The 13,247-nt window shown below is 37.1% G+C and overlaps 1 protein-coding gene and 1 long non-coding RNA gene across 2 annotated transcripts; one reads left to right on the top strand and one right to left on the bottom strand.

The window, feature by feature from the left end:
* Window positions 1-722: 722 nt before the first annotated feature.
* On the top strand, window positions 723-5,312 carry LOC113362761 (auxin response factor 2-like). The gene is made up of 14 exons (XM_026605252.1): window positions 723-1,202; window positions 1,280-1,395; window positions 1,507-1,602; window positions 1,698-1,754; window positions 1,849-2,004; window positions 2,095-2,179; window positions 2,426-2,516; window positions 2,606-2,770; window positions 2,900-3,019; window positions 3,117-3,192; window positions 3,288-3,459; window positions 3,720-4,450; window positions 4,541-4,731; window positions 4,836-5,312. Exons 1-14 carry the CDS (start codon window positions 1,028-1,030, stop codon window positions 5,023-5,025), a joined length of 2,421 nt encoding a protein of 806 aa, XP_026461037.1. The 5' UTR covers window positions 723-1,027; the 3' UTR covers window positions 5,026-5,312.
* A 614-nt stretch (window positions 5,313-5,926) lies between these two features.
* LOC113362762 lies at window positions 5,927-7,451 on the bottom strand. Its single transcript, XR_003365815.1, has 2 exons — window positions 7,097-7,451; window positions 5,927-6,475 (listed from the first exon to the last, which is right to left on the bottom strand). It is a non-coding gene; the product is annotated as an uncharacterized LOC113362762 (long non-coding RNA).
* Between the last annotated feature and the right edge of the window lie 5,796 nt (window positions 7,452-13,247).

A 13,247-nucleotide genomic window follows, 5' to 3' on the forward strand; every position in this document is an offset into this window, starting at 1 on the left:
TAAGAACCGTAAATCCTAGCATGTTTAACTAATTTATCACTTGCCTTGTTTATTTTTCTTATCGATACTCTTGCATATCAAAGGAAATTTATTATTAAGAACCGTAAATCCTAGCATGTTTAACCACTTTATCAGTTGCCTTATTTATTTTTCTTATCGATACTCTTCTAGATCCATGGGGATGTGTGACTAGCATAGCTTTTATATCTTGTATCAAAGTATGATTTCCCGACATAGCTTTCTAAATATCTCCATCAATCACATTAATCGACGGTTATGCATCCATCTTAAAACATGTACTCCATTGTATCTCTAACTCTTTCCCAGACTTCAAAGCATGAAAGAAGTCCCCTATATTCTGCTTCTTCAACATTTTGGAGTTCATTGGTATGATCACATCCTGCGCCGCGCACTTCGTAACAAAAAATATTTTAATAAGGTGCTACGAAAATTACTTCATAATATCTCTATTTCGTCATTTCGGGCATAAATTTTTAGAAATATCCTCCAAACGTGGTTCAGGATAAAATGTGCATTTACACAGGGTCCAGACTTGAGACGAAATGGAAAATAAAACTGCCCGCCAGAAGTTTGACCGCAATTTGAATGACTATGGGGGTAAAAAACTACATGGATACATGGACACATTCATGAATGGGCCACAAACACACTCTCAACAGTGTGGACTGTGGAGATGATAATAACTGTAGAGAGAGTTTGTAGTACTCAGTTTTTATGACACCAGCAGCAGTAGCCTGCCTGTACCAGACACTCACACACAACTTGGAGGAAGAAAAGAAAATAAAGAGAAAGAGAAACTAAAGTTACAGAGAAAGAGAAACTCAAGTGATGAGAGGAGGAAGAAATCAAAATTGTTAAATCAACAACACACAATTACTTATTACTGTCATCACCATCATTATAGTTCACTTAAGAAGAAGAAACAAATTTCATCTCATCAACATCAATTATTTTTCAACAGTTTGATTATGAGAAGAGAACAAGAAGATCTGTGTTAAACCATAAAATGGCATCACCTGAAGTTTCTAGTAAAGGAAATTATAATAATATTGGAGTTGAGAGTTTTTCTTCAGCAAATTGTACTACTGAACCTAAGGATGTTGTTGTTGTTGGTGGAATTATTAGAAATGGCAGTGCTAGTCTTATAGAACCTCCAACAAATGTTTGTAAAAGAAAGTTAGGTTAGTATTGTTCTCAAATTTCTCAGGATTTACTGATTTTTTTTTAATGGTTTTTTTTTTTTTTTCTTTTTTTACAGATTGTGATGAAGATGCACTGTACTCAGAGCTATGGCATGCTTGTGCCGGTCCGTTAGTTACTGTTCCTCGTGAAGGTGACCTAGTTTTCTATTTTCCTCAAGGTCATATTGAACAGGTTATTACTTTGTACTTCGAAATTCTTAGCTAAATTTTTCTTCAAAATTCCTTTGATTTGTAATTTGTTGATAAGAAATTAGTGGAAGATCTGATTTATTATGAAATTTAGGTTGAAGCGTCGACGAATCAAGTAGCTGATCAGCAGATGCCGGTTTATGATCTTCCAACGAAGATCCTTTGTCGCGTAATCAATGTACAACTGAAGGTAAAATCTCAATTCATGATATGAACTTAGGGTTTTAGGGGGTTTTCTTTCTTGGTGCTGATGATTTTCAGTTTTTGACTTTGGTGTGTCTTTAGGCTGAGGCAGATACTGATGAGGTATTTGCACAAGTGACTTTGTTGCCAGAGGGAAATGTAAGTATTCTCTCTTTTGTAATTAGGTTTTGGTTGAAAGATTGTTCTGAATTAGGAAAATAATTTTATGTCATGTGTTTCTCTTCACTACCAGCAAGATGAAAATTTGATGGAGAAGGAAACTGTTCCGCAATCCTCTCCTCGCCCTCTTGTGCATTCATTTTGTAAGACTTTGACTGCTTCTGATACAAGCACACATGGGGGGTTTTCTGTTTTGAGACGGCATGCAGATGAATGTCTACCTCTACTGGTAAGGATAGTATAGTGACTGTGTTGCTGCTTCTTATGAGTATTTGTTGTTTGAGAGGCCTTTGATTTTTTTTTTTGCGATTTTTTAAAGGATATGAGCCGGCAACCTCCTACTCAAGAATTGATTGCTAAGGATTTGCATGGAAATGAATGGAGGTTTCGCCACATCTTTAGGGGTAAAAAGTCTCTACTCGTTTGTATGGCCAGAATCAGCTATATATAAATGCTGCAGAATTCCATTAGCCATTAGTGGATTTATGTTTGTGCTAGGTTTCAATACAGTTGGATATATTTGATCTTAAGATTATTGACAGCTGATATTTTGGTCCGTGTATTATTGCATTTTGCATTGATGAAACTGGTGTCTCTACTTTTCAACATGGTTCCTTTTCCATTGTTAATCATCATCATGAAATGGCCAGGTCAACCTAGAAGGCATCTACTCCAAAGTGGCTGGAGTGTCTTTGTTAGCTCCAAAAGGCTTGTTGCTGGGGATGCATTTATATTTCTAAGGTATCTTATCTTGTTGATGACCTCAATTTCCTATCTTCAAACCATCTTTGTTTTCTCTATATGATACAGAGCTAATGTTGTGTTTCCAGAGGTGAAAATGGGGAACTTCGTGTTGGCGTACGCCGTGCAATGCGACAACAGAGTAACATTTCGTCTTCGGTCATATCTAGCCACAGCATGCACCTTGGTGTTCTTGCAACTGCATGGCATGCTGTCTCGACAGGAACCATGTTCACTGTCTATTACAAACCTAGGTTTGTAGTTTGGATAACACATTTATCCTAAATTATATTTGAGTTAGGGAAATAAGAAATAAGTACATTCTACATTTCTTTTCGTGTTTACATACTTAATATAAGATATTCCTCCAATCTCTATTACAGGACAAGCCCCGAAGAGTTTATTGTTCCATATGGTCAATATATGGAGTCCGTGAAGAACAGCCACTCGATTGGAATGAGGTTCAAAATGAGATTCGAAGGAGAAGAAGCTCCAGAGCAAAGGTATATTTTGTTGTCTATATACTTATCTTCAGCATGACAGCATACTTCTACCAATCTTCCGTATTTCTAATGCTTATATATTTTTCATTCACAACAGGTTTACAGGCACTATAGTTGGAACTGGTGATGCTGATCCAAACAGGTGGAATGGATCAAAATGGAGATGCCTCAAGGTAGTATTTAAATATTCTTTTGGTCTTTTGGCTTATTGTTCTGATTGTAACAAAGACTTTAGCACTGAAGATACTTGTTCTGTTTCATTTTTTAGGTTCGCTGGGATGAAACTTCTTCCGTTCCTCGTCCTGAACGAGTGTCTCCATGGAAAGTTGAACCTGCCTTGTCTCCCCCTGCATTGAATCCCCTTCCAGTACCCAGGTCAAAGAGACCGCGCACAAACATGGTGCCCTCATCTCCCGACTCCTCTGTTCTAACAAGAGAAGGTAATGATCAGCAGAACATCTCTTAATTGTGCATTCATTCTCTAATAGCATTTGAGGGAGTAAATCACTCTGAATCCATGTTCATTAGGGTTTGTCCGAAGTCCCTAGACCTTTCACTGATAAATGGGTTGTCAAGGGTCTTACGAGGTCTGGGATATTTTCAACCTTGAGTGGCACTTTTGGTGAACTTCTGGAGTCAGATATTGATGCTAATTGCTAAGCCTCTTGTGTGTGTCTGTGTGTGTGTGATCTTCTTTCAGATGATGGGAAGACAATTCAGAGAAGAATACAGTTAGACATCTCATCACCTCAAATGAAATATGAATCACCATATACGGATCTCTTGTCTGGTTTCCTTGGCAGCAAAGATTCTCATCATGGGTTTCATCCTCGTTTTGTAGACCGAAATCTGGGCAATGCTAACCCTTTGAAGAAGCATTTTCAAGACAAGGAAGGGCAGTTTAACTTGCTCCCCAGCTCACAGCCAATGAGCTCTTCACTAGACGTGATGGAATCCGGCAGGAAAGTGCTTACACAAGATGGCAATCTACAATCTCAGACAGGGAGTGCCAGATATACAGGCTTGAGTTGGTTTCCCGAGATGCGAAGTCCCAGAGTTGAGCAACAACCAGGAAACTGGTTGATGTCTTTACTGCCACAGTCTGACTCAGAGGATCCACCACATTCAACAGAGGTAACACCTAAGGTTGCTGTACTCGAGCAATATGAGTCTGTTAGAGCCAAAGGCGACAGCGACTACAAACTTTTTGGTATTTCACTATTCAGCAGTCCTGTTGGACTGGAGGCACCAAAATTGAGTTCAGATAAGATGAACGAGGCAGGAGGTCATATGCACCCTCTATTGTTGCACTTACAAGCTTCACATCCTGACCAACAGTCTGATCAGCAGGAAAAACTTCCTCGAACCTGTCAGCAGCCTAAAAATGTGCCGAGCAACCATAAGGGTGGTACAACAAGGAGCTGCACTAAGGTTTTCCTCTTGTACATGTTCGTAATAATGAGCTATGTAGTCTAGCTCCATAGAAGAGCTAAAGCATTATATTTTTTTTGGTTTTTGTAGGTTCAGATGCAGGGAATTGCTCTTGGGAGGTCTGTGGATCTCACTAAGTTCAATGGCTACGATGAACTAATTGCCGAGTTAGATCAGATGTTTGATTTTAATGGTGGGTTGATGGCTACGAACAAAAATTGGCAAGTGGTATATACTGACAATGAGGGTGATATGATGCTTGTTGGAGATGATCCGTGGCAGTAAGTACTCCTGTTTTTTGATGAGATATGCTTCATTTAATTGGTTCCATTTGCTCTTATTAGTTATTGTTCTGAATGTTTCCATGATTCTTCTTGTGAAACAGGGAATTTTGTAGTATGGTTCGCAAAATCTGCATTTATACTAGAGATGAGGTTCAGAGGATGAACTCTGGGACCTCGAGCCCGAGAATAGAAGAAGAGACCCAATTGGTTGAAGAGGAAAAAGTTGTTGTTGCTACCGCAAATGAAACAAAAGATGTTCATTCTTCTGCAACTAGTCTCCAAAATTGCTAGCTCCTTAGCTCATGTTACTGAAGCACAGAGATAATTATTAGATAGCATAGTTGGCCATTTTGGGTTGGTTTGCTTTGTAAGCCATTATTCGCAGTGGTCGAATCTATTATCGATAATAAAAAAGAGTAGTCGAATCTATTGAATATATAGGACGTATTACCAGTTTTAAATATACTATGTATCGGTGATTAACATACAGTCGGGCTAGAAGAGTTCTTAATTATATTGTACATAAAGCAAATCTCTTTCTTGACTCCTTTACTACAATTTTGAGTTCTTGTAGCCAATACCACTTGTTATGGGCATCCTGTTCATTCTGCTTTTGTCAGTTTGAAACATGTGTTACACAAATGCCTGTTGCTCAATCGGCATTTTTCATCACTGAGTTGCCATTTCAGCTCTTGGTTCTGCTACGCCTATATCATTGCAATCTTTAAGTGAGTTTCTTTTTCCTTTCATGTTTCCCTTGTTATCAATTCCTCTATTTTCATGTCAGCTTGCCCCCACATTATAACAGAGTCTTATTGCTTCATCAAGTTTCTTGTTTACAAGTCTTTTTTAGTTTCTCGAGTATAATCATGTGAATTCTTCACTTAATCCATTTAAACCAAGTCTGTCATATTTAGTCCAGGCATTTCTGAATGTTCTTCTCTTTATTTTGACAAATCCTATCTCATTTTCATAAGAATGTGTCCCTAAGTACTCTATCAATTTGTTGCGTGTACAAGGATCGAATGGAGCAGGCATTGTTTAGACCTCCTCTTTTGAAGCAACGGGTTAAACATGCAGTTAAACACATCAATAATTCATGTGCGCTGCAACATTGGTACATTGGTAAATTTGTCATACCGTTTATAGTCTGTAATATTAATAGAAATAACCCATGCATTAAGGCACGACATGAGACATAATAATTTTCTGTTATAACGATTTTAAAAATTACAGGCAACAACCGCAAGACTTATTTTCACCCATGTGAACTTATACTTACGAAAATTTTAAATATTTATCATCTAAATAATTATAAATTTGGGTACACTTGTAATTGAGTAGAGTAATATTTTATGATAAATGCTAGGTATATATTTTTATTTTTTCCTAAGATAATAATTCTTCAATCGATCCCCAAAAATCGGTAGTCTTTGATACTAGATTTTGTTGTGTCTACGCAATTATGCTAAATTTTCATCGAGCAATAAATGTTTATCTCTGAAAACCACACTTTTCTGTTTAGGGGTTTAGTCAACATTGGGTCAAAGTCTTGACCACCCCAACAGCTGCAAAAGCAGCTGCTAGAGCGTTACTTGTCTTGTCAATGCCAGCCTCAGGCGACCCAACTCTACCAATCGACAAATTATCTCACTGAAACACGGTAGCTGGTTAGGCTCATCATGGCAGCATTCCTCAATTAGGGTCCTCAGTGGCCTAGGTGTATTTCGGAGAAGACCAGCTGTTCAATTAAGATAAGAAAAACAAAATATGAGTATATTAGTACTAAATCTTTCACCTTTTAACTGAGATAGACATCACCAAAAAATACATAAAGCCACAACAATGATATGACCAGACAAAGTGCAACCCAATGACTAGAGTCAGATGCTAACTTATCAAAATCTTTACAAAACTAAGGAGACTCAAATACTTGGTTATCTTACAGTCATATTATACCCAAAGATATTCCAAATATTATGAACTCTAGATAAGAAGTAAAGCGAGGTAAAAGTGTCCACCAGGTATGAACAACAACAAAAAATGCACAGACATTGATTTTCCTTGGAGTCAACTACCATTGAAATCTGTTACAAAAGAACAAGAGCTTCAAAAACCAAAGAAGAAGAAACTCACTAAAGAAGATTACCAAGAGATTCAAATTCTTAAACCAAAGAAGAAAACCAATTCATCATCATCATTAACCAAAACCATGAAACCCATTACAAAAAACTCAAGCAAGAACACAACAATCTCAATTAGTCTTCCAAAAACAGTACAAATTCAATCCCACCAAATCATCAAGTTCAAGTACAAATTCGACAAAGTCATCAACAGAAAAAGAAACAATGATCTAAAATACCGGGATGGCTTCATCAATTATTGGAGCTGGATACGCCATGGCTGTGTTACTACCATTAATTGATAGCACAACCAAATAATGAAATGATAAAACAAACAGTAAACACCAAATATCATGCTTCAAAAAAAGAAGAAGTAAACATCAAATATGGATCGAAATCATGAAACGAAATTAACGTGGTTCGACAACGGAGTGTCTACGTAAATAGGCTTGAGGTGTTTATTCATGTTCGTTGGTTACTTTGAAGGATCTCCATTACTGAAGCCCTGTGAGCAGTAGATAGCAAGAAGAGAAAAAGAGAAGAAGCAGGAGCCTGTCCCTTCTTCTGCCGTCACCCGAAAGCCCCCCTGCTGCTTTATCTTCTGCCCGGTTTTATAGGAAAAAGGTTATCCTCTTATCTTTGCTTAGCTTTGACGCATCCTTACCGGTGATGCCGTGTGCGCCGTTACTTTATGTTATCTTGCTTCGGGTATCGATGGTTGCCACCTGTCCAGTCCAGTTTATAGTATCTACAGGCTGACTGAAGAAGAGTCCTAGTGTTTTTTTTTTTTTTTTTTTGGATAAAAGGGAATTTTATAGGGCTTTTTGATAAAGTACCCCTATTTTTCACTTTACACCAAAAAAAAATGTCCCCATTTTTCTGAAATTTGTTAAAGTACCCTTGCCTTAACCGTTTTATTCAAAAAACGGTTAACGGCAGTTAGCAGCTGTTAACGCTTAGGTGGCAGGGTCAAACTGTCCAGAAAACCCTTCCTCCTGAGTAGAGTTGGATTTTCTTGAATCACCGATATGAAACGCTGAGTCGAGTCGAGTCTAGTCCCAGCCATAATGGCTCCTTCTGCTGCTCCAAATCAACTCTACTTCTTCTTGTTGCCAGCAACACCAACACCATGCTCTACAATACAAACCAGTCCACCACATTCATTCACCTGCAACTCCTGGCTCTTACCATTGTTGATGGTTTTAACTTCGTCTTTTCTCACCAACTGCCGAAACTCATCTCAACATCCAGCTGCAACATTAACTTCTCTTGCTGTAACTTCTTGTATTCAAAGCCATCTTATACTCCATGTACTGCAAAATAACCTGACTACCACCAACGGCTTCTCATTTACACACCACCACTGGATACTACATGCAATTACACCATCTCAACACACAATTCATCCATTAACTTCTCTTGCTGTAACTTTTTGTATTCAAAGCCATCTTATGACTCTCACTGCATCACAAACCCATTTAGTTCAGCTAACACTTCAAGAAGCAACAACAACATCCGCACAACCTAGTATTCATCTACTTCCCTTGCCAGTCTCTTCTAGACATTGCAACTTCATGAAACAGCTAGCACCACAACCAATTTCCGACAACAACCCATTTCTCCTCTACCTCATGTCATACCTCTCTACAGTATATCCACCTCATGTAACCTAAGCATACATCTAAGCAGCCGCCTGCAATATCATCTCAGGCCACCTGCACTCACCAGAACAACAGCAACATCAACTCCATGGTTCGAACCCTTCTCTCAACATCTTCTGTGGATCTCAACCACCATCTTATCTACAACATCACCATTATCATCTTTCCTGTTTTCTAGCTCCAGTTCCTTCAATCTCATCAAATTTTGGCATCAACATATCCAGCTCAAACCATGTAAAACAATCCACCAGGCAAACAACCACAAAACTTGTATGAGCCGCTTTAACCTGCAATTTCACATTCATTCACAACCCATAATCATTTAATCAAACACAGTTTTCATTATCATCAACATCATTAATTCAACTAAGTTTCAGTCTTGAAACTCCATCAAATACATCATTTTGAAACCAATTCAGCCTGCAAACTTGGGCTACAACCACCACACAAACTCGACCTGCTGATTAACCCAAACACCCAACAGAATAAGCGGCATCAATAGCTCAAATTATTCCCTTTGTCTGGTCCAAAATACCAACAAATTCGCTCTATCTTTCTTCTTCTTCACAGCTGAAACGACTTCGCATCCTCCTCTTAATCGAGTGAATTTCATGGCTTCAAGTATATCCCATATCAACATAAGATCCCCAACTTCTGCTCATTTCCCATTCACAAATTTCACCCAAAATCCACCCACTTTAACCACTTACGTCTCTTCCCCTTGTTGGCTTCAGAAGAACTCGCCCTTGATGAATTTGTCAGTTCCATGACTAGCTCCTCAAACCTCATCAATTCAACACTGGAATCTGAAATCCACCCGAATTGTGTTTTTAAGAACCCTAAATCATCATCAATTGCTCCAATTTCATCCAACATCAACACAATCATCACAACCCCATTAATTTCTGCTTTACTCAAATTAAAATACCAAATCTCATGAAGAACATCAGAACCCTAATTCAAGAAATTCCCAAATTGAATCAATAGAAAATGAAGAAGCATCAATTCATATACAAAGTGAACTACCTACTTCATGATTTAGTTTCTTCTTGTTGTTGTGGACTAATTTCTCCACAATTTCTCGAATCCTTTACCATATTCCTTCTTTATTGTTGTTTACATTGCAAACCCGTCACTTATGTTATGTTATAGTCTTCAAAATTGATTCGTCAAACCCTAACTCATCATTAGCAGACTCGAATTGGACTTCACCAAACCCTTTCAATCTTTTTCACAATCACCGAAACCAAATCATTCATTACCAACAGATGAAGATCCACTAGCAGAATCAAACCCTAACTTTACTCTTAACATCATGCAAACCCTAACTCACGTTTAGAAAAAGGAGTCTTTTCTGAGTTGGAGTAATTGAGAAGACGAGTTGTTGTCGTTGTTATTGTCCGAGTGAAGGAGATGAGATAAGAAAAGGAAGGAAACAATGATAAAGATGGAGAAGAGTGAAGGAACGGTGGAGAAGCTGGAGTATAATAGGGCGTTTGAGTTTAATAGGATATTTAAGTAATTTGACCCAGTTTTTGACTAGGTAAACGACGGTTGACTCTATTATGCGGGCCCAAGGGGTGAAAGCAAACGGTAAGGGCATTTTAGAAAGTTTGAAAAAAACGGGGGCATTAATTTTATGGATATAAAAAAACGGGGGTATTTTATCAAAATTCCCAATTTTATATAACTAAACAAAGGAAATTACATAGCTGGAGTCATTGAGCTTAGCTATCCATCTAGCTTTGCTCTGATCATCCATATTACTTGAGTCTATTACAACATCATCAAACTTTACTAAGTACTTGGCTAATTTATCAGTATAATAGTTACAACTTACAACTTCTGTTTATATAGTAATATGAGACATTAGCAAAAACTTTTTTGTCCTCCCATACTTTCCTTAAACCGGCTTTACTTATCCAGTCAACATCATGGAGACTGTTTTTCATTCCATTTATGACATTTTGATTGTCATTGAGGAATTTTAAGTTGTCTAGTCCTTTCCTTATTGCCCGCCTGGTGGCTTCCTTACAAGCTCTTGCTTCTGCTTCATCCTAGTAGTTAAGCAAGAGCTATTTTCTCTGTAAATTAACCTACTCTTTTTTTATCAACTTATGGCTTGAATGAAAAATGGTATATCAAGTGCCTATTTATATTAGTTCCAAGCACTTGATTCTCTCATTTGTTCTTCAAAAGATTGAACCTAACACAACACGTTAGTTTTACCAAACTTTGGCATTAGTGATTTTTAGCCGCTCACTTCTTTATAAATCTTCATCTGCTTTTGCAAAAGTTCAAAATCATGTGACACTAATTACATACCATTAAGATAGAATCATAATTATTTTGATTTTCTCTTGTTGGTTTAGGTTCTTAGTACCAACTTGTCTTTTAACCTACAGAAATACTCTTATTCTTCCGGCGGTTTTATCGACTGGAATGAAGTAAGTTGCTTTGGTCCCTCTTTTATATCTCTTCTCTTCTCCCATGTAACTCTGTTTCACTATTTATATAATTCTTTGTTGTATTGATCCCAAAAAAAAAAGATAGAATCATAATCGGAATACCAAAATAAAATAAACGAAAAAACTTTGTGAAGAAAAAGTAGAGGGAGTAAAATCTAAGTTTTCTTAACATAGGGTGGTCTGTTGATGGACCGTTGATTATACATTAGCAGATGATAGATTGATTGTCTTTGCGAAACCTGGTGATATTCTGTTCCATCATACCGATAAAATACGACGTAGAAAAATGGACATTCAAATTTTTCCTTTGTAGTTGTCTTGTGTGTCTTTAAGATGACATTCAAATTTTCTCTCAACGAGGGAAGAATGATGCAGGATAAAATACAGAGAGCAAGTATTTTTTACATATTATTGGTATATAGCTAATTACAGTATAAATATGGTATTTTCGTTTTTATTATTTAGATAAATCTTAGAAATATCTAGAATATCTATATCTATTTTAGAGTTTATTTATTTTAGGAATGTCTTAAGTTATCTTAGATAACAAGTTTTAGGATTTAGGGAGTTATTTATATAAAGAGATCCATGTGCTACGGATCAATTAATTTTTGAATATGGATTTTAATACGACTTTAATGTCTTTTACGAGTTTCTACTCTAGAACTTTGATTTATCGATGTTTTTTATGAGTTTCTACCCTAGAACTCTGATTTATCGAAGTTCTGCTTGAATCTACATTTTTTCCTGTAAGTGTGCTTTGAATTGTTCAGTTCTCATGGTGATGCACATTAGTTACAATATTGTCTGGGATGATAACAAGTGATATTTCTTTAACATATTTGAGGTAAATTTAGTTTTCAATGTCTGGAATTTTAATGGCTCGCCACTGCTTAGAAATATTCTTTGGGTTGGTGTAATTAGTTATCTCGTTATTGCAACTTACCATTATTTGGTTAGCTTCATCAAAATTTTACACGCTCTTTAATTTTTTGTGTATAACCTGGTGCAAGTCAATGATTGTAAATCCTCCTTGAAGTGTTATGTTCACCACTCTTTACGTCCCCACTATCTCTGTTAATTTCTGTTGTGTGGTACGTATAGAGTATAGTAGTGATCTTTTGTAGATCACTTAGTAAATTTCAATTCACCTCGAAGAAGATTTTCGTCCTTTCTCCAACAATAATTAAAGTGCTTGGCCTTTGCTTGTGAAAGACTTTTAGATTGTTATGGTTTGTTCCTTGCAAAGATTAAAACCTCATGGCCCCACAATTCAATTATCACATCTCTAAGTGACCTTGGAGAACAATTTATATCATGCGTATAGGATGACACATTCAAATTTTGATTCCATCTGTATGCCTAGTCAAGAACAATGTTAAAAATATTTTTCATCCACTAAACTTCATCTTTTGGAAGGGGCATGTGAAGCCATGCAAATAAAGGTACCCATTAGTGCAGTGGACCTAAAGAATAAAATTGTACTTGCTCCTTTCCTAATGAAATCCACGTTAACGGCCATACTTCATTGCGGAGTACCTCATGGCCTTGGATTCGTATTGCACTAAGAAAAAGGTTAACAGAGAGATGGACCACACTGCCGAATACGTACCTCATGGCCTTGGATTCCAATTGCACTAAGCAAAAGGTTAATGGGAAGGCGAACAAGTTCATAACTTCAGTTTTTCGAATGTGATCATATTATCTCTCTCTTCCGATTTTTGCGCTTTGCAACTCGTTTGCTCTAAAATTCTCACCGATATCTCTAGATTACCATACCTTTTCTCTCTGATCCGTTTCTTTTCTTTTAGATCCTACCCGTTGTTTGATCTATTATCAATCTTTTTGCAAATTCAAAGTTTCATTCAAAAAATACCAATTTACATTCTACTGTTTTTACATCCTAATAAACAAAAGCAAGAACAAAAGCAAGAACACTGAAATTCAAAAGCATATACACAGGAACAAAGGCAAGAACACTGAAACAAAATCAGGAGCACTGAAATTCAACATCCTAGACCATCTACTGTTCAATTTTCAATCCTGGTTTGTTAGTTCCTTCATCTTCTCTAAGCCTTTATCTTCTTGCTTCCTCCTTTTCTTCCTTTTCTCCTCCTGTCATGGTGAACCACTGCAGACACAGATGTACTACGAGTCCTGGAAGAAACAACATCTTCACAACTCATTGCAACTTTCTTGGCGGTGAAAACCCGTACCTTACCATTAGTAACAGATTCAGGCGCAGGAGGAAGAGGAGAAGA

This window comes from Papaver somniferum, chromosome 4 (genome assembly GCF_003573695.1).
Source record: "Papaver somniferum cultivar HN1 chromosome 4, ASM357369v1, whole genome shotgun sequence".
Classification (NCBI taxonomy): domain Eukaryota; kingdom Viridiplantae; phylum Streptophyta; class Magnoliopsida; order Ranunculales; family Papaveraceae; genus Papaver; species Papaver somniferum.

Coding starts and splice junctions, on each gene's coding strand:
- LOC113362761 (XM_026605252.1), top strand. CDS start 1,028: ATGGCATCACCTGAAGTTTCTAGTAAAGGAAATTATAATAATATTGGA. Junction 1,755..1,848: donor CTTTGTTGCCAGAGGGAAAT/GTAAGTATTCTC, acceptor CTTCACTACCAG/CAAGATGAAAATTTGATGGA. Junction 3,460..3,719: donor CTCTGTTCTAACAAGAGAAG/GTAATGATCAGC, acceptor ATCTTCTTTCAG/ATGATGGGAAGACAATTCAG.